Source organism: Orbicella franksi, chromosome 11, assembly GCF_964199315.1.
Source record: "Orbicella franksi chromosome 11, jaOrbFran1.1, whole genome shotgun sequence".
NCBI classification, from domain to species: domain Eukaryota; kingdom Metazoa; phylum Cnidaria; class Anthozoa; order Scleractinia; family Merulinidae; genus Orbicella; species Orbicella franksi.
In genome coordinates, this window is record NC_138155.1 from 23,476,558 (window position 1) to 23,498,282 (window position 21,725).

Genomic DNA, 21,725 nt, shown 5'->3' on the forward strand with positions numbered 1-21,725 from the left:
ATCTGCTACTCTGTCTTGGTTAACTCTTTCACTTTTACAACTGCTCTTGATGAGCTGAAACTATTCATACGATTATGAGTCAAAATTGTAGTAGGGATAGTCAAGGGTTGATTAAGGATAGATAAGGGTTGACTCATGAGGCGCAGCCTTGTGAGTCCACAACAGTTTGACCATGGTGATGATGCATTATTTATCGTTGTCAATAAGAGTACAGACAACGCTAAACCACATTTGATTTGTTAAAAGGAAATGTTGTAAAGCGTTTTTGATTAGGGATTGATTGTTATTAAAGTCATTTTATTTTACAATTCAATTTTGTCAGCTCCAAAAGGAAATGGAACATTTTTGCTTCCTGTTTACGTAACTTGATACAAGGAAGAAGGAAGTACACATGGGAGAATTCTAAAGGGCTTCCTGAGAAAAACAACTTCCCTTTGTGTAACCTGTATCAAGTTTGTGTTAAACATAGGATGCAGCTTGGTATTTGATTAGTGGAATTGAAAGAATTTGAAAAAAATACAGTGAAACCTCTATTAAGCAGACACCCTCAGGACTTTCCCAAGTGTCTGCTTAATTGAGGGTGTCCGCTTAATAAAGGTTTATAACAATTGTGCAATGTTTGTTAACAATTAACATTTAAAGGTTCCTCTGTACTGTAATAAAGTTCCAGGTTGTTAACAAAGCTATCCAGAGTTCAAGTTCATCAGCTTTCATTACCAACTTTAACTCATTTGTAATAATGCCCTTTCCATACAGCAACAATGATACGGGTACATTTAATCAACTATTTCAAGGACGTAATCCAATGTCACATTGTCAATTCAGTCCGGTGTCTGTTTAATAGAGGTTTTTAACAATAGAAATTAGCCAAATACAATTTGTTTCAGTGTCCACGTCTGCTTAATAGAGGTGTCCGCTGAATAGGGGTTCATTATAAGGGGAAATATAACACGTTAATTTTGGGACCAGACAAAGTGTCCGCTTAATAGAGGGTGTCCGCTTAATTGGGGGTCCACTTAACAGAGGTTTCACTGTACTTAAAAGTATCTACTACATTATGAAATTCTGAAAATTAAATATATTACACATACGTGTTATACATGTATGCAGGAATTTAGCTAAGAAAACTCCAAGGAATGTCTTTAACAAGCTCATCCAGCCTTCCAGGCTCATTAAACCTCAAAATTTCCTGAAGTCTTTATGCATTCCATTGAGTCAAGTCTGGTAGTACTCATCCCCACCTCCCTCCCCAGGCATCAGCCAGCATTTGCTCACACCTTAATCCAGAGGGTGGAGCATTTGATATTTTATTATTGCCTAGGACCGGGAATTACCTACCCTTGGAACAAGCCCAATCAGCATTTGGCACCCTTGTAAATGCAAACACAATGTTGTTCCTTGATATATTCATTTCATTATCTGTTGATCAAATATGGGTCAATTGAAAGTTCCAGTGACATTTTTATTGCTATACAAGTTACAGTAGGACATTTGACTTCTTTTTTGCGCTGGGGAATTCGTCAGTTTTTTTGGAAAAGAAAATTGCTAAAATTGCTAAATGAATGCTTAGGGGTAACCCCTGGGGGATAGGCTCTTCTCCAATTGACAGAAGTGAAATTGATGCTGTAAGGGTTTCATTAATGTTCTTAGCAGGAGGAAACTGGTTTAAGAATAGTCTATCAACTTTATTGGTCTCATAAGGTAAAATATACACATAGATAGTAAAATCAATAGTCGAACCTTGATTATCTAGTCCTGCTGTTAAGAGCCAAAAATAACCAGAATTGTTCATTTTGTGATAAAAGCATGAAACTTCCCAGGATGACTAACCTCTATAAGGTAAACATTTTCTGATATGGAGCCATCCCAAATTTACACCCAGAACCACGCTATGCGCATGTCAAAAAATGACATATTAGGCCCCTACATGGGAGCGAGGCTGAGTTAAAATGCTTATTTCTAAGCCTTCTCCGGAGTACTTTGCCTAGATTTCTTGCTTTTTAATATAACAGCAACTTATAACGTATCTGGGATTCGAAAAATCTGTCACGTGATTAATCATGTGACCATCATTTTCAATAAACAATAAAATACCGAATATTGCATTAATATGATTAATAATTTTTTTCTCCTCTTCTTTCTCGTTTTTCTTCGCAAATAAAAAGAAGTAATTATTTTGAACATTACAATATAGAGTAATAAGATCTTCAAACTTAGAAACTTGTGTTTCGGTATGCACAATGTCATATTGGGACTTTGCATCATATTGAGGCCGAGACAAAGGATGGAGCTATGTTGGCTATTGAGGTGATTTGGTTAAGTCTGGCTTAACGGGATGTAACTAATTTCAGTGCAGAATTCAAGGGAAAACTCTTGATTGGTTTAAATCGTATTTGACTAATTGCACACAATGGTGCTCTGTTAATGGCTGTCTCTCTGACTTCACCACTCTTAAATGTGGTGTGCCACAGGGAGCGATCCTTAGTCCTCTTTTATTTCTAATTTATACTAACGATTTGCCTAACTGTCTATCATTTAGCATACCTAGAATGTATTCTGATGACACCCACATTACTTATGCTGGTTCTGATTTGCATCCGATTCAGTCTAGTCTATCTCACGACCTTGAAAAACTAAGAAAATGGCTTGTGTCTAACAGACTTAGCTTGAATGCTACAAAAACGGAATTTATATTGATCGGCTCCAGGCAAAGATTAAGTACCTTATCTGATACACTCGAACTCTCCATTAATAATATTCCGATTGAGCAAGTTTCCTCTGCGAAATCACTTGGAGTAAATGTGTAAAAGATTGCTTCTGTAATTGGAGCCATAAATTGAGTTAAGGTAATTCCCTTGAAATTGTTCTACATGTACTATCAAACTTTATTTGCAACTTGGCATAATTAACATTCATGATATGAACATTTAAAAAATGCAATTAAAAAGTGGGGTCACCGTGCTTGTCAACGCATCAGCAGGCTCTTAAAATGGGTTGTTTTTACTGGTTGCGTGTTAAAAATTCGAATCACCATACAGAATTGAATTAGGTAGCTGCAGGTTTCACCCCATGGCGAGTTCGTCCACACCCAGTACAGTTCGCCCGTACATCGACTCAACTTGATCGAGTTCACCCCCACCAGATTGAGTAGCATATAGAGATTATTCCTTGTTCTTTTATCCACTGCCTTATTAGATTACTGGTGACGAGGAAACTTCACTTGGTACATACATACATACATACATACATACATACATACATACATACATACATACATACATACATACATACATACATACATACATACATACATACATACATACATACATACATACATACATACATACATACATACATACATACATACATACATACATACATAGATGCATAGATGCATAGATGCATAGATACATACATACATACATAAACTTTATTTAAGCTTGAATTTCAGAGTAGCTTGACAAGCTAATATTTCCGAGAACAAAATATTTGATAACAAAAAATTAAAATAGAAATTGCTATTTACATATTTACAATTGACTTATGTTAACTAATTATAAAATTGTCATTTACATGTTTCATGAATTGGTTTTACTGATGTGCTTTTTGAAGTCTGAGAAGTTACATAACCTTATAAAATTGGGTAGAGAATTCCATTCTTTTGTTGCCAGATAAGTAAAGGAGTGGAGACCAAAAGTTGTAGTTTTAGGTTTGGGCATTTCCAGTATATAGTTTCCACGCATGTTGTATGAAGTAGAATGGAACGAGGACATGTTTCTCAAATAGGCCAGATAGCCAGTGAAAAATAGACTTTTGTGCAAAGTAGTAAGGAATTTACAGATGTGTTGATCATGAAGTTGGAGACAGTTTACCCTGTCTAGCAGCACATAAGGCGATTCAAAATCGCTTAGAATGAATCTCAGAATCCTTTTGTTAAGAGCTTCTATTTTGTCCCTGTTGTTTGCACTGCAAAAGTGCCAAACTGTTGAGCAATAATCAAAATGAGGGAGTATGTAGGCCTTATACAGTTTAACTAAAATGTCCTTGGAAATAAGGTTTCTGAACCTAAGCATTACATTAAACTGGTTGTTGACTTTTTTGCAAATAAGAGATATGTAATTGTGAAAATTTAAATTGTTATCAATGTTCATTCCTAAAATGTCAATTGAGTCCTTTGTAGGAAATGAGGTGTGTTCCAATTTTCCCAGGATCAAAGCCTGATGTTTGCTTTCATTGGCCAACATTCCATTTTGTTACTACGGGTTTGCTGTCTTGACTGCGTTACGCATGTGCCCATCTAGCGCAACAGGATCACTGTCCGATGAATATATTTGGTGATCGTCTGCATAAGCATTTAACTTAACATCCCCGCAAAACAAGAAAATGTCATTTATGAAAATATTGAAAAACATGGGACCGAGGACGCTTCCCTGAGGCACGCCTCATCTTGCATATAGCCACTCTGAAAAAGTATCCCCTATCTTGACCCTCTGATTCCTTGAGCTTCGCAAGAAGAAGAGAGTGTTGGATTACATCAAACGCCTTTGACAAGTCCATAGATACAACTGCCACAGTGTCCCCTTGATCTCTCATCCTTCTCCATTCCTCCGTCATGCATAGCAAGGAAGTTTCACAGCTGTGAAATTTCCTATAAGAGCTGATATAGTCCGATAGAATCGAGCTATAGAAATCACCAAGTTGCGCTGCCAGGAGTTTTTCAGATGTATTATTTAGTGCAGGGAGTACAGTAACCGGCCTGTAATTTGCTTTATTTAGTTCATCGTCCTTTTTTAATAGTGGTGTAATCTGTCCCATCTTCCAAGATGCTGGATACCTACTCTGATCAATAGAGCAGTTGAATAGCACTGTTAGCGGCTTGGCGATCGCAGAAGCAGAATCCTTAATCAGCCTGGGCGATAACATGTCGTACCCACATGCTTTGCGCGTATTCATGTGTTTAAGCATTTCTTCTACCAACACCATGTTTGTGTGATGAAAGCTAAACTGTTCTGGTGCATGTCTTTGCGCATTACAAATTGCCAAAATACTCGGATGATTCACGAAGTCTTCTCCAAAATCACTTTTCTTTACATCATCAGCATTTTCCGTCACCTTGACGAAGTGATTGTTCATCAACTCCGCAATCTGTTTCTTATTTGTGATGGGAACTTCATTTTCCTTAAGAACTATGTCATTTGCTGGTTTAGTTTTACTGTTTAAGAAGGGGCGATATGTATCCCAGAATTCACGCGGATTCTCACGCCCACTTTCCGATTTCTTTTTGAAATGTTCTTTTATCGCTTTCAGTCTGAGAGACGTGCATTTGTTTCTTTGCTGTTCTTTGCTTTGGTGACTAGGTGACTTCGCTTGGTGCGAGTTGACTTCGCTTGGTGCGAGTTGACTTCGCTTGGTGGCGACCGGGAGTTCGTTGGTAGCAAGACTCCCTGATGGCGAGATGACATAAACATACATAGACTAATATGATTCTTCGAAAACGTCTAATAACTCGATGACAACTACGTAAACACGAACACAAAATTTTGGGGCGAATTCGAAATTTTATAGTGGGGGCGAACTCGCCATGGGGTGAAACCCGTATCATTCCAGAATTAAGTCTTGGTTGCTTGAAAGACACAAAATAAGCAGTATTGTTTCATTTAAGCCGTTTTTGATTGCCTGGTTGTGGGAATATTGCACTTTTTTGGACGGTTCCATGGTTAGCTTGAATTCCTCGCCTTAGCCAAAATACACCCAGTACGGAACTATTTTCCCAAAAAAATCATGTTCTACTATCGAACTTTTTTCTTCTTCAAATATGTTCTTTATTAGACTATTCTTAGCAAATACCTGAAAAAAAAAATCGGGGGTCACCCTGCTCGTTTAAGAGAAAAGGAGCATTAATTTTATTTCGCTATCGAGCATAGTTTCAGGGAAATCTCTTACATTTTGCACGCGCACGCTCATGACATAGGGATGCGCAATGCAATACTAAGGAATCACCTTAAGTCGTTTGTGCCTCAATCTACCCTACTCTGCATATGCAACTCACTACCTCAACCTCACTTTGATTAGTGCAGCCTAGTCTGGGATAATTGTGGCGAAAAATTATCTAACAGGCTACAAAAACTACAAAACCGTGCTGCACGAGTAATAACTTCATCGGGCTATGACGCTGACGTCGATTCCTTGTTTCACAAACTCCGCTGGAAACACTTGCAATTTCAATGTCAAATTCAGAAAGCCCTAATGGTTTTCAAGTCTTTAAACAGTCTGGTTCCCGAACATCTCACTTCTAACACGAAATCAATCAAATTATGCTCTGAGGGACTCGGTTGACAAACTTGTTGTTCCGAGAACTAACTACATGAAAAATAGTGTTAGTTACAGTGGCGCAACCCTTTAAAACAGCTTACCCTGTAATCATGGAAATCATGTTTATAAGTAGAATGTTGTTGTAAGTTAATATGATATTAGGATTAGAATTTTAGGTTTAGGATCTCAGACATATTATTGGAATTTATTGTACCTGATGAATTTTTACCATATGTAAATAATGATTAAAGATTAAAGATTAAAGATAACATTTCTTACAGACATAAAATATACCATCCAGTAGGTCGTATTACAAGTTTCCTTGTTTCCTCATTTCAGTTTAGATTGTACTTTAAAGGCAACCTAAACAAATTCATAGGCTGCATCATCTAAATTGACATGATTGATGTATTTTACATTTTAATGCCATTTACATTTTTTTCTGCATTTCCTTTGAAAAATACTGTAGCAAAGTGATTGGAAACTCTTGTTCTCTTACAAAATTAGCATATGCTTGAAGGCTAATCTTGACTGTACCGGTTTGTGCAGTTGTGGTGGAAATTGCAACTAAAAGAACCTTTATTCAGCTAGTGTCTTTAAAGCAGGCTTAGGAACGTTATAGCCAATGAAAGCTGTTTTTCAACGTTTCCTGCAGACCAAAAAGTTCAGCTAGTGTTGTGGCATACCTGATCTATTCCAGCATATTTGAAAGTTTCAAACGCAAAATAGAAAAGGTGTCTCGATCACAGCAAGTAAGTAACTCAAGAAAATCGTCTCAATCAAACCTATATAAATTGACTCTGTATCTCAGCCTCGATTTGATGCCTCGTTTCCATGTAAGGGCCTCGTATGCCATATTTCTGACATGTGCATTTGATGGTTCTGGAAGAAAATTTGGCATGGCTCCATATCAGGAAATATTTGTCTTACAGAGGTTAGTAACCCTGCCAAGTTTGATGCTTTTATCAAAAAACGAACGATTTTGTCCCTTAACAGCTGGACTAATCTGGACTTGTTGGGACTAGATGAATGAATATGAACATTCATGATGAACAAAATTTTAAGAAAGCAGCATTTAATTGTGAAACAACACTTTTACAAATTGTTTGGAAAACAATATGGTCTGTATCGTCACTGTTTGTTGTAAATACGTTTGCACGTGAGTATTGCACAGTGCTGCTTTTGCTCTTTAATTTGAAAGCAAAACAAACTCGCTTTTGACTGCACTTTTCAAAGCTGTAGTTTTAAAAAGAATATGGCTATGGATCTTGATCATGACTAACAAATATTCGTGACAAAATTGGGACTGGGGAAAAAGTCCTGATAATCGAGGTATGGATAATCGAGGTTCAACTCTAGTAGAAATGAAAAGACCAAAAGGGATTGTGCAAATGGGAAAAGTATCCCATGCGAGGCGCAAACCCAAAATCTAATTTTAAAAAAAATCTGATAAGAAATCTAAAATTTAAAAAAAATTACAGTAAATCTGATTAATTACTAATAGTACGCAGTAAGGTGCAAATGAAAACAGTCAGATAAAAATTGATTAAGAGTGGTGGCAAGGGCAGTTATGGGAGAGGAACCAGGTGCAGGACGTGTCAAAACTTTTTGAACTGAACATCTTTAAATAAGAAAAACTTCCCTCTAGATGGTCAAACCAGGCATGCAAAATCATCCTCAGAGCCGGTCAATTTTCCCGGTGCTTGGACCTTATGAAAAGCCCTGCTGCTGCTGAAAAGCTTTCTTTCAGCTACTGAAATAAGCTACAGTTACTGTAGCCATAGCAACCCAATATTCAAAATGGTAGCCACATGACCATGGAAATCCAACTGACATTGTCTTTTAACTGTTGGTCCCTGATGTTCATAATTTTAATAATTGAAGGCTTTTGTGCAAAAAAAGGGCGTATATTGCTTTTTGGGCCGATTTTTATTTTTTGCAGGATTGAGCTAATTTTTGGCAGACTAACTTGTTTTGACATGAAAAAGCATCTTTGCATAATTGTTTTTGTTGAGTTGCGCTTCGTTTTCGAGAAATAATGTATGCAAAAAAACTCAGAATTCCAAGCGGTATCTTTTGGAGTGAATCCACGAACTTAAACGGTTACTTTTAGCAGCTTCAACAGAACAGTTTTTTTTTTTTTAAATAGATGTTTTTATTTTTGACAGAAGTAGAGAAATAGACCACTAACAAAGCAACAGTAAGAGAATAGCATAATTATATGAATAATGAAACTTGTATTGGTTCAAACAACTAGCAGCAAAAGCCACATTTTGGTGACTTCATCGTTAAGCAAAACAAATGGTTTCTTTTGTTTTTCCTTCAACAAAGGATCTCCAAAAGATACCCTTGGAAAACTGAGTTTTTTTGCAAACGTTATATCTCGAAAACGAAGCACACATCAAACAATTACAGAACAATGCCAAAACTTAGCTCAATCCTGAAAAAATGAAAATCGGCCAAAAAAGCGATATACACCCTTTTTGCACGAAAGCCTTCAATTATGGTTTCTAAGTTAAAGTGTGTTACCATAAAACCTCATTGAGTACAGAGTTGCTATTTAAATTGTTATTCACGTAACCCTTTGGATTAATATCTTGTTTAAAGCTCAGGTCTCAGAATGAAATCATTGTCATGGAGCTTTGTTCTGGAGGAAGTCTGTTCACCTTGCTTGAAAATCCTGCTAATGCTTATGGCTTCACAGAGGATGACTTTAAACAAGTGGTTAAAGATGTTGGTAAGGACAGTGTGACATCAGGGCTTCCTTGAGGAGGAAGCATGCATGGTCTTGAAAGTGGTTTAAATAATTAATGGGGCTATGCTGGATTCCATTGTGATTTAGTTAAGAAATAGAAAACATGTACCTTGTGTCCGAGTGGAAGTTTGGGAGAACAAGAAATGGTATGGGAACACAAACCGACAGGCAAGTGTTTCTACAGCTTTTTTGAGTTCTCCCATACTTCCATGAGTGTTGTTATTAAACAATTAGATTATGGGCTTGAGATTTCTATCACTTGTTAGTTGACGAGAGCCCTCCTCAACTACCTCACATAGAAATCGTGAGCAAATAATCTAATTGTTTTAGTATAAATCTGCTATTCATTCAAAACTTTCTAAATCCTCTTCACAGACACTTCGAAAACGCCAAGAAGCAGCCGTCATTTTGTTAACAAGGGCACAATACTATGCTACTCTCCATCTATCACAGAATAGATAGTGAGTAGCGTAGCCAACAAGAGAACAGCATTCGTGATAGAACACTAGTAGATTTATACTTAAACTTGATAGAAACACTAAAAACATGTTTTCTATTTCTTTAAGAAAAATTCAGCGACAAAAAAAGAACACAGCTGTTTACATTGATCATTGAAATGTAAATTGTCTTTGCAGCTCAAGCCATCATTTCATTGACAGCTTGTGCTAGTTCTGTGTTTCTATTGAGTTACAGACGTGATTTTTAACAAATTAGCATGCATATTTTCTTTGGGCTGTTTTCTATTTTGTTGTTGTTTTTTTCTTTTCTTTTCTTTTGTTTTTTTTCAAAAAAAAACCAATATACAGTTATATTTACTTTGAGGTAAAAACACTCAAACTGTAATAACAAATTTTGAGACTTTGGCTTTCCCTGAATGATAAACACAAAATTGCAGATTGTCATAGATCTCTAACTAATTATGCTATTGTGGTCACTGTCTATCAGTTGCAGGAATGAAGCACTTACGAGAACAAGGCATGGTCCACAGGGACCTCAAGCCAGGCAACATCATGCGAGTGGTGAAAGATGATGGAAGGTAGGTTGTGATCAACTTCAGTTAATATATAATTATTACATGATTAGTCATCAAATGATTGATTGTTGTTAACAAATTTTATATTCTTGTAAACCAGCTTTGTCTACAAATTAACTGATTTCGGAGCAGCAAGAGAGCTGGAAGCTCATGAAGGCTTTATGTCTGTTTATGGTACTGAGGAATATTTGGTAGGTCATTAACACTAAACATGAACCATACACTCCCAAGCTTTTTTGGCTTCATGGAATTATTAAATATTATTATATGGCTTGTATTTGTGGCTGATATAACACATGCTCTGATTGGCTAGCTCTAAGGCATTGTTTTCTTATAATGCCCACAGCCTGGCTGGTTATGGGCCTGCAAAGACAAAGCGAAAAGCCATATAATAAACAACTTATTAACCTCGAACATTCAGTCTCTACGGGAAAATCTCAAACCTCAACCTTGCCGTATTGACCTCACTATTGCTCAGTCAATATGGCGAGGTCTCTGTTTAAGATTTTCCCATAAAGACCTCACTCTTGGTTAATAAGTAGTTAATAGCATGAGTGGCCATTTTTTTCCCATTATATCCTCTGACATACATCTATGTTGTCATGAGGTTATTTGACTATATATCACTTTTGCTGACTGTGCATACGATTCACAGCATCCAGATCTTTACGAGAGAGGTGTGCTAAGAAAGCATGGCAACAAAGCTTTTGGTGCAATGGTGAGTTCCGTGGTGATATTGTACAGTGGAACCTGCCTCTCACTTTGTGTAGAAGACAGAGCTGACAAAACAATAGAAAACAATTGAGGACAAAAGAATGAGGAAAACAATGAAAACAATAGGTTTGTGGGAAAGAGTTTTTTTGTGCCATCTACTCTGTCTTCTACACCAAGGAGAAGCTTGGAACCCCATTAATCTGGTCACCAACAGGTCACAAAAATCTGGCGATGTGACTAACAGGGTGGTCATATAAAAAGGGGTTCTTTGAATAAGAAAATTCTGACTGAGCCTTAATTTGTTTGGGCAAGAATAAAGTGGTTGTAATAACGAGGTGGCCATATTAACGGGTTGACTGTAAGGCGTGGTTCCACTGTAGTTTAACTTCTTCACAATGCCCACACTTAATGAAAGGCAGAATTGTCTAGCTCTAATGTAGCTGGTCAGGCATACTGTAGTGTCCAGTGTTTAGTGGGCAGGTCATGATATTGACTGTTCAATCTGGGTTCAAGCTCTCGTCTGGCTAGTTGTATTTTGTTCTTGGGCATTGACACTTCACGCTCTTCAGAGTCAGCCTGTAGTTGCAGATGTTCCTTTTATTAACTGCATGTAAAAATAACAAGGAAAAAAAGATTGGCAGGGAGGACTGCACGTCTGTCAAGGCAGTGCTGAGTAGTAGTATCTCTTACCTTCTTCTAGTTCACCTCTAAGTTCTAATCATTATGTACAGTGCTCATAGAAATGGATTTAATTATCTGACTAAGGCATGAGTTTGTGTTCTAGGTTGACTTGTGGAGTATTGGAGTTACTTTTTACCATATTGCCACTGGACAGTTACCCTTCAGACCCTATGGAGGGCGACAGAACAGGGACACCATGTAAGTATTTCACACTCTAGGTACTGGTCAGATAACCAGTGTGAGATAAAGAAAATTGTTGAATTGGCAAATTAAAGCAAAAGTCTTTCTCAGTTTTATTTTATTAAATTTCCAATATGAACTTTTGTCACTCTCTCTTGGAGTAACTAGAAGTCATTAACTTTGTTCTTGAAACCTTCCTCTCCCCCCATCCCATATAATCCACCCCCTTCTCTGTGAAAATTGCAGTTTATAACTTCATACTTTCTTTTAGAAGTCTGGGTTTTGAAAACCTCCTCAGAATTTCTAATAACTTTCCTCAGGGGTGGAGATGGCTATTTTTGCAGTCATTCCTGATGAAAATCACATTCTCTTACAAGATCTTTAAAGAAAATACTTAATATTTAAATAAATACAGTATGATCTTTAAAGATAAGGTTCTTTCACAAGGCCTTAAATGATCTTTGAAAGATAAATGTAAGATCTTTCTCAGGATCCTCCTGGATCTATAAATGACATCAGCAAGATTTTGAGCAAACCTCTGAAGATCCTCACAAGTTAAAAGAACCTTAAAAATTGTTGATCAAGATCTTGGCAGTATCTTCATATAACATTCTCAATAATATCCTTATAAAGAGGTTCAAGGATCCATGAAGATCTGGATCATGTGTTCTAAAGGCATCAGCAGTAGAGTGTCGATCGATACTTCCAATCAATCCTTTATCTCAATCGATCCGCAATTGACGCTAGACCGACACTTAAACAACACTTGATCAAAACCCAGTGGGCAGTGGGTTAATAGTTGGCCGAGCGTTGACCGACTCATATGTATCGATTGACACTTGATTGTGTGTCTGCGAAAATTACATGTAGTTGACTTTCGAATGACGGTCAACTGAGATGTCAATCGAGTGTTGACCAAGTATCAATCGAGATGTCAATCAAGTGTTGACTGAGTATCGATTGAGATGTCAATCAAGTGTTGACAGAGTATCAATCGAGATGTCAATCAAGTGTTGACAGAGTATCAGTCGAGATGTTGATCGAGATGTTGATCAAGTGTTGACCGAGTATCAGTTGAGATGTCAATCAAGTGTTGACCAAGTATCAATCGAGATGTCAATCAAGTGTTGACAGAGTATCAATCGAGATGTCGATCGAGATGTCAATCAAGTGTTGACCGAGTATCAGTTGAGATGTCAATCAAGTGTTGACCGAGTATCGATCGAGATGTCAATCAAGTGTTGACCGAGTATCGATCGAGATGTCAATCAAGTGTTGACCGAGTATCGATCAAGATGTCAATCAAGTGTTGACAGAGTATCAATTGAGATGTCGATCGAGATGTCAATCAAGTGTTGACAGAGTATCAATCGAGATGTCGATCAAGATGTATATCAAGTGTTGACCGAGTATCGATCGAGATGTCAATCAAGTGTTGACCAAGTATCGATCGAGATGTCAATCAAATGTTGACAGAGTATCAATCGAGATGTATATCAAGTGTTGACAGAGTATCAATCGAGATGTCGATCGAGATGTCAATCAAGTGTTGACTGAGTATCGATCGAGATGTCAATCAAGTGTTGACAGAGTATCAATCGAGATGTCGATCGAGATGTCAATCAAGTGTTGACCGAGTATCGATCAAGATGTCAATCAAGTGTTGACAGAGTATCAATTGAGATGTCGATCGAGATGTCAATCAAGTGTTGACAGAGTATCAATCGAGATGTCGATCAAGATGTATATCAAGTGTTGACCGAGTATCGATCGAGATGTCAATCAAGTGTTGACCGAGTATCGATCGAGATGTCAATCAAGTGTTGACCGAGTATCGATCGAGATGTCAATCAAATGTTGACAGAGTATCAATCGAGATGTATATCAAGTGTTGACAGAGTATCAATCGAGATGTCGATCGAGATGTCAATCAAGTGTTGACTGAGTATCGATCGAGATGTCAATCAAGTGTTGACAGAGTATCAATCGAGATGTCGATCGAGATGTCAATCAAGTGTTGACCGAGTATCAGTTGAGATGTCAATCAAGTGTTGACCGAGTATCGATCGAGATGTCAATCAAGTGTTGACCGAGTATCGATCGAGATGTCAATCAAGTGTTGACCGAGTATCGATCGAGATGTCAATCAAGTGTTGACAGAGTATCAATCGAGATGTCAATCAAGTGTTGACAGAGTATCAATCGAGATGTCGATCAAGATGTCAATCAAGTGTTGACCGAGTATCGATCGAGATGTCAATCAAGTGTTGACCAAGTATCGATCGAGATGTCAATCAAGTGTTGACAGAGTATCAATCGAGATGTATATCAAGTGTTGACAGAGTATCAATCGAGATATCGATCGAGATGTCAATCAAGTGTTGACTGAGTATCGATCGAGATGTCAAGCAAGTGTTGACCGAGTATCAATCGAGATGTCAATCAAGTGTTGACAGAGTATCAATCGAGATGTCGATCGAGATGTCAATCAAGTGTTGAGAGAGTATCAATCGAGATGTCAATCAAGTGTTGACCGAGTATCAGTTGAGATGTCAATCAAGTGTTGACCGAGTATCAATCGAGATGTCAATCAAGTGTTGACCGAGTATCAATCGAGATGTCAATCAAGTGTTGACAGAGTATCAATCGAGATGTCGATCGAGATGTCAATCAAGTGTTGACAGAGTATCAATCGAGATGTTGATCGAGATGTCAATCAAGTGTTGACCGAGTATCAGTTGAGATGTCAATCAAGTGTTGACCGAGTATCAATCGAGATGTCAATCAAGTGTTGACCGAGTATCAATCGAGATGTCAATCAAGTGTTGACTGAGTATCGATCGAGATGTCAATCAAGTGTTGACAGAGTATCAATCGAGATGTCGATCGAGATGTCAATCAAGTGTTGACAGAGTATCAATCGAGATGTCGATCAAGATGTCAATCAAGTGTTGACCGAGTATCGATCGAGATGTCAATCAAGTGTTGACAGAGTATCAGTTGAGATGTCAATCAAGTGTTGACCGAGTATCAATCGAGATGTCAATCAAGTGTTGACCGAGTATCGATCAAGATGTCAATCAAGTGTTGACCGAGTATCAGTTGAGATGTCAATCAAGTGTTGACCGAGTATCAGTTGAGATGTCAATCAAGTGTTGACCGAGTATTGATCGAGATGTCAATCAAGTGTTGACCGAGTATCAGTTGAGATGTCAATCAAGTGTTGACCGAGTATCAATCGAGATGTCAATCAAGTGTTGACAGAGTATCAATCGAGATGTCAATCAAGTGTTAACCGAGTATCAGTTGAGATGTCAATCAAGTGTTGACCGAGTATCGATCGAGATGTCAATCAAGTGTTGACCGAGTATCGATCGAGATGTCAATCAAGTGTTGACCGAGTATCAGTTGAGATGTCAATCAAGTGTTGACCGAGTATCAGTTGAGATGTCAATCAAGTGTTGACCGAGTATTGATCGAGATGTCAATCAAGTGTTGACCGAGTATCAGTTGAGATGTCAATCAAGTGTTGACCGAGTATCAATCGAGATGTCAATCAAGTGTTGACCGAGTATCAGTTGAGATGTCAATCAAGTGTTGACCGAGTATCAATCGAGATGTCAATCAAGTGTTGACAGAGTATCAATCGAGATGTCAATCAAGTGTTGACCGAGTATCAGTTGAGATGTCAATCAAGTGTTGACCGAGTATCGATTGAGATGTCAATCAAGTGTTGACCGAGTATCGATCGAGATGTCAATCAAGTGTTGACCGAGTATCGATCAAGATGTCAATCAAGTGTTGACAGAGTATCAATCGAGATGTCAATCGAGATGTCAAGCAAGTGTTGACCGAGTATCAGTTGAGATGTCAATCAAGTGTTGACCGAGTATCAGTTGAGATGTCAATCAAGTGTTGACCAAGTATCAATCAAGATGTCAATCAAGTGTTGACAGAGTATCGATCAAGATGTCAATCAAGTGTTGACCGAGTATCAATCGAGATGTCAATCAAGTGTTGACAGAGTATCAATCGAGATGTCGATCGAGATGTCAATCAAGTGTTGACCGAGTATCAATCGAGATGTCGATCGAGATGTCAATCAAGTGTTGACCGAGTATCAGTTGAGATGTCAATCAAGTGTTGACCAAGTATCAATCAAGATGTCAATCAAGTGTTGACAGAGTATCGATCGAGATGTCAATCAAGTGTTTACCGAGTATCAATCGAGATGTCAATCAAGTGTTGACAGAGTATCAATCAAGATGTCGATCGAGATGTCAATCAAGTGTTGACAGAGTATCAATCGAGATGTCGATCGAGATGTCAATCAAGTGTTGACCGAGTATCGATCGAGATGTCAATCAAGTGTTGACCGAGTATCAGTTGAGATGTCAATCAAGTGTTGACCGAGTATCAGTTGAGATGTCAATCAAGTGTTGACCGAGTATCGATCAAGATGTCAATCAAGTGTTGACAGAGTATCGATCGAGATGTCGATCAAGTCTTTTTCAAGATGTTGATCGAGGGTATCTATCGCGGATGCCTTTAGTACACATGATCCAAAGACCCTTAGAGAATTATACCTGCCTATGCATCAGTTGATGCAATTGCTTTTAAAACTATTAAATGTTGCTATCTACAGGCACTTAATAACATCAAAGAAAAGGTCTGGAATGATTTCAGGGGTCCAAAAGAGTGAAGGAGAAGACATTGAATGGAGTGATAAACTTCCAGAGCACTCCCGTCTATCACAGTGAGTTAAGCCAAGTTTAAAAGGGCTGATTTATACTAGCAGCACAGTGTTTCCTTACGTTTAATTTGCATGAAACCTGGTGGTTTTTATTTTCAGGGGACTCAAAGACCTCTTGACTCCTGTATTGGCTGGCATACTGGAATCAGAACCATCCAGTGCAATGTCTTTTGAAGAATTTTTTGCCAGGATCCAGGACATTTTATCAAGAAAGGTATTGCAACAGTTAAAAAGAATGATTTCCACTGAACTTTTGCTCTGTAATGGCAAAAATAAAGTTACCAGAAAAATCACATAGCATGGTAGTATTATCACTCCAATTAAGAAGAACTTACTGAGACTTAAGCTCTCAAGCTGACTCTGCAAAAGAAAATTGAGTTTGATGTTACCCATATTTTAATTATTTTAAAGAGATGTTTCATGTCAGTTCAAAACACACTTTTAGCACATGCTTTTTAAAAGCATTCTTATGAGGTTTGACTTAAACTGTCTTAAGAATGCTTGAGAATTTAATTGCCAGTTCTCTTAGAGAAATGAAATAAAGTGAGATGTTTCAAATAGTTTTCAAAACATTAGCGTGCTGTGAGTAGATTTTTAGTAAATAACTTTTGCACTTACTGCTCAAACTTTGAGTGAAATTCATCTTAATAATTTTCCTATATAGTCAGGTGTTATATTGTTGTCCTATTTGTTTTTAAATTGGAGCTTCTAAACTCCACGTGTGGCTTATCTTTGGACGTTTACATTTAAGAACTGCTTTAAATTATGTGGAAAATTAGTGGATTAATTTAGAGGTTAAATGACAGTGTTACTTTATATGATTCACGCTATTTGATTTAATAGCTCGTAAAACATTTTTGAAATTAACTGTAAGCTGAACTCCTGTCCACCAACAGCTTTCAAATAGGAGTTTGATTGTGTTTAAGTCATACTGTGTCTTTTCAGGTCATTGATGTCTATTCTGTACACTCAGCATCTTTCCATAAAATCTACATCAAGCAGGGTGACACGTAAGTTTTGATCATGTACCACTTTAAGTGACATTCAGCTGGTTGTTGAATTCACCAGCCAGCACTTTTTCACCAGTGTTGATGACTTGTTATGCAGGGCTGTCAATAAGTTTTGATTTACCTCAAGGCTGTGGTCTAGGGAAAATTGCAAGGAGCCCAAAGGTCCCTGACCATGAAATCCAGGTGCCAAGCACTTTAAAGCTTATGCGAAAAAAGTAAGTTGTTCCAGTCGCTCAAAGGCAAAAGTTTGTTTCCTGTGGCACCTAGAGCACACCCTTGTACCTGTAGCCTTGATCTTCACACCGGTAACAAACTTGTTACTTTATGGTGAATTGTGTCAACAAAAGGCAGTTTCACCCACTGCTTTCAGTAAGACCGGGCTCCTACTGGAGCTCCGGCAGGTACTCTCTTGCGAATCGCTGGCTGTATTCCTGCATTGATGTGCTTATGGAGTCAAATAAAAAGGAACTAGCAATTCACCCTATTAAATGGTTGGTTATTATTGGAAAGTTAATAAAAACATTAAAAAACCAACCAAATAGTTAATTTATACACTACCCTGTGATTTTACTGCTTTAAAAGCCACAAGTAGTTGTTTTTAATTTGCGCATTACACAACGTTGTCGGTAACATCATCGTGACTAAAGGTCACACTCCAGGGCACATTACATGATTTACCTCTTGTTTAAGAAGCCTCATTTTCATGCATCGTCAGTTCCACAATGAAGTGGCAGCAGTCCATGCTGTTGTTTCTGTCTGCTTCTAGTTCTACTTCAAAAAGCTCACAGACACAATCAGGTAAGTCTCTACCATGGTTTAAGAAGTTAACATCAAGCCAAGTCTTATATATCACAAATGGCTTTGGTTTTTAAAAGGTCTTGACTTCAGTATGTAACTTAACTTTCTGAACAGTTTGTTTTTGTGTTCGGGCCTTGCTATTTAGTATCAATGTTTGCACAATACTTTACAAAATACTAAATCTCAAAAATTGGGTTAGTAAACCTGGGAATATGTGGACAGGAACAGAGATCGATCGAGCTACTATTAGTAGCATGCAAAATAAAGAGCTGTTTGAACTTTTATTTTATGAACTTGTATTTTTAAAGGTCAATTAGTTAACAGGGCTCACAAAAGTAGTTCATGAAGCACATAACAACTGACTGTAAGCGTACTAACAAACAACAACTACGTAAGCTACAATAGCTTTTCTGTCAGCAACAACCTTTATTTTCACTCAAGTGGAAAGTACAGGGAAATACCCATCTCCCCATATCAAGTTGAAGATGCAATATCATATAATTTATGTCATATTAAATACAACATTCAACAGATGAAGGAACAACAGCTAACCGCATTACAGAGTACAGTACTGCTAACGAGGCTTCAAAGACTACAACTCCAATTCCAAATGAAGAAACAATGAGTGACCTCACTAGGGAGACTGTAAAGGGAACCTCAAAATCTACAATTTTACTTGATAAAGATTCATCAACCAAAGCAAGTCCAGTCACAGCAGATGAAGTTAGAAAGTTCTTAAACCACTCCTTCCCTGTTGGTGCCAAAGTCCATAGTTTTTACAGCTGTCAATTGGAGAAATGTGCTACCTTGAGCAAAGATGAGCAACAGCAAATGAAAACCAAAGATCGCTTCCAGCACCACTGGATTTTTGACCCAACCCTCTCTTACTGTGATAAAACCGGCTACCACTGGCTCCTCTTTCAAGAAGGAGAAGGCATGTTCTGCATTTTATGTTGAAAACATGACCCAATCAATCTTCAGAACAAAAGCAAGAAATTTAACAGTGAGCCTTTGATCCGGTATAAACGGAAAACAGTTGAAGAACACATATAGCAGCAGCAGAGGCTGAGCTCTGAGATGGGTTTCAGTGTTCCACCATCAAATTAGCTACCAGGAGCAAGTCAAAGACAGTGTTTATCACAAAGCCTTCCACACATTATACTGGGTTGCGAAGGAAGAACTGGCAAATTGCAAGTTTGTTCATCTACTTGAGTTGATTGAAGAATTGGGAGTATGCGATATAAAGTTGTTTTAACATCGTTCTAGTGGTTCAGTCCGGGAAATGTTCCTGCTGCTGGGAAAAACGATCAAAGAGCACGTGGTGAAGAGAGTCCTTAAATCCAACTGCTTCGGCCTACTTTACAATGAAGTCTGTGACATTTTATGTAAGGAGCAGCTCGTTAAGGTTTGTCAAATTTGTTGAACCAACTGGCAGAGTTACTACAGAGTTTCTTGCCTTGGATAACGTGCTAGAAGATTTCCACTCTGCTAATGCTGAGGCCGTTAAATCAGTTGTCATCAAGCAACTTGAAGAATCCAAACTGGATGTAAAGAAACTTACTGGTCTTGGATCAGATGGTGTTAGTGTTTGGACTGGTAAGCAAAATGGTGTTGCATCCTTACTTTGATAAGAATCTAAAGGTATGCTTAATGTTCACTGCATATGCCACTGATTGGCACTTGCCTGTGGTGATGCCAACAACGATGTTGCCTACAGAAAAACTGTGGAGAAGATTTTGCTACAACTCTGGTCATTCTTTAACAACTCAGCCAAAAAAACTGCAGCATATGCTAAGGCAGTCAAAGAATCAAACGCAATCACTCTGTCGAAAGAAGGGAGCAAAAGAGTGGCAAAGAAGTTCAAAAAAGCATGCAGAAGCCGATGGTTATCCACAGAGAGGGCAATTCACGGAGTGTTTGAAAATTTTACGGCTCTAACACAGACCTTAAGAGTATTGAAAGAAGAAGGTGATGCTTCTGCACCTGGCCTTTTGCAGCAGGTGTCCAATATAAAGTTCCTTGGAACTGTGTATCTTCTTCAGCAAGTTCTCCCAGCCCTTTCACACTTGAGGCGATCATTTCAAGGTGGAAACGTATCTTTTGCAGCAATTGAACCAGCAATAAAGTTCACCATTGATGAAATTAAAGATGTTGCTAATCAACAGAAGCCACTAAAACAACTTAAGAAAGACCTTGTGGATGCAAGATGACACTTGGGGCAAATGATGAAAGAATGCTTGTTAACTTGACTAAAAGGTATACACATTCACTGGTAGAGAGCATTACCAACCGGTTCAGTAACAGCCTCCCAGTGCTAACTGCTTTCAAGATATTTGATCCCCTGGTCCTGGATTTCTGAGATCAAAATTTTAGCTGGCCACTTCTACAAGTGCGAAGAAAACGAAGAAGACCTAAAGGAAGAATTAATGTGCAAATGGAAGAAGTTCAAGTATAACCTACTTCAGCTCAAGAGCGAAATTCCAATGCATGTGTTGAACCCAGAGAAAAGCTGAGTGGTTGCTTAACCACTTGTTGATGTGACACTTATACCAGCATTTTCACCCTAATCTTGTGCAAATTGCAGGAATCTGTCTTTCATTACCAGTTTCTAATGCCTGGCCCAAAAGAGGAGCATCCGCTGTGAAGCAATTGAAGACCTGTTTGAGAAGCAGCCTTAAAGAACAACATGCTCTCCTCCCTAATGCATGTGAGTATTAGTGGATCTGAACTGCATACAAACGAGTCTGACACTCTTATTGCAGAAACTGTGAAAGAATGGTTGGCTCAACCACCCAGGGGACTTGCTAGGGGGAAAGCGATGAGTGCTGCTGAGCATGTAGATGTTGGTGTACAAGTAGAGAATGCTACTGACATGCAAGAAGACATGGACCAGGAATCTGAGCCAGAGGAACGTGAATCCCCAGTTCAGACCGAAAGCAATGATGATGAAAGGCTGCACAATGTGGATACAGAGGTAGCAATGGCTGTAACACTATTGAAGCTGCCAAAGTGATTCAGAGAGTGGCGGAGACTCTGACTTTGAGTATGATTATGAGTAATCATATGTCTTCACATGGAACTTGAGGGGTAGATGAATTAGCCCAGCATGTACTTTTCTCATCTCTGAGTATCAAAACACTTCATTTACATTAGTCTGAACAGGACTCGTATTACTGAACAACAATTGTGTTAAGAACCTGTGAGTGCCAGTGGACACTACAGAAAAAGAGACCAGTCCAAGTCAGTTGTGCAAAATGTTCACTTTAATATTATTAATATTAGTATTATTTTAGAAAGGCAAACTTCACTTAGTATATATCGAAAAAGCTGAAGATGCTTCGTTCTTTTGCATGAACATGAAGGCAACCACATAAGGTTTTAATGTTGTATTTCTTGAGTCTTGTAACAAACAGACATGTAGTGTGACATGTAACATTCTATTTGCTTTTAGTAAGGCATGCCTTTATCTCAGTAGTACGTACACAACTG

At 38.1% G+C, this 21,725-nt stretch overlaps 2 protein-coding genes across 4 annotated transcripts in view; one reads left to right on the top strand and one right to left on the bottom strand.

Moving 5' to 3' along the window:
* Nucleotides 1-21,725, top strand: part of LOC145460394 (serine/threonine-protein kinase TBK1-like) — a 41,529-nt gene that overhangs the window by 6,305 nt on the left and 13,499 nt on the right. For all 3 annotated transcript variants that reach the window (XM_081445173.1, XM_081445172.1, XM_081445171.1), the window contains exons 4-11: nucleotides 8,920-9,049; nucleotides 10,013-10,103; nucleotides 10,201-10,291; nucleotides 10,756-10,818; nucleotides 11,599-11,693; nucleotides 16,321-16,431; nucleotides 16,528-16,642; nucleotides 17,374-17,438. In XM_081445173.1, the coding sequence (XP_081301299.1) occupies nucleotides 8,920-9,049; nucleotides 10,013-10,103; nucleotides 10,201-10,291; nucleotides 10,756-10,818; nucleotides 11,599-11,693; nucleotides 16,321-16,431; nucleotides 16,528-16,642; nucleotides 17,374-17,438 (761 nt within the window). The remainder of the gene's footprint in view (nucleotides 1-8,919; nucleotides 9,050-10,012; nucleotides 10,104-10,200; nucleotides 10,292-10,755; nucleotides 10,819-11,598; nucleotides 11,694-16,320; nucleotides 16,432-16,527; nucleotides 16,643-17,373; nucleotides 17,439-21,725) is intronic.
* On the bottom strand, nucleotides 3,475-8,937 carry LOC145460395 (uncharacterized). The gene is made up of 2 exons (XM_081445174.1): nucleotides 8,711-8,937; nucleotides 3,475-8,669 (listed from the first exon to the last, which is right to left on the bottom strand). Exon 2 carries the CDS (start codon nucleotides 5,470-5,472, stop codon nucleotides 4,387-4,389), a length of 1,086 nt encoding a protein of 361 aa, XP_081301300.1. The 5' UTR covers nucleotides 5,473-8,669; nucleotides 8,711-8,937; the 3' UTR covers nucleotides 3,475-4,386.

Bases quoted from the DNA above. Each gene is read 5' to 3' on its own strand.
- LOC145460395 (XM_081445174.1), bottom strand. From the start codon at position 5,472: ATGTATGTTTATGTCATCTCGCCATCAGGGAGTCTTGCTACCAACGAA.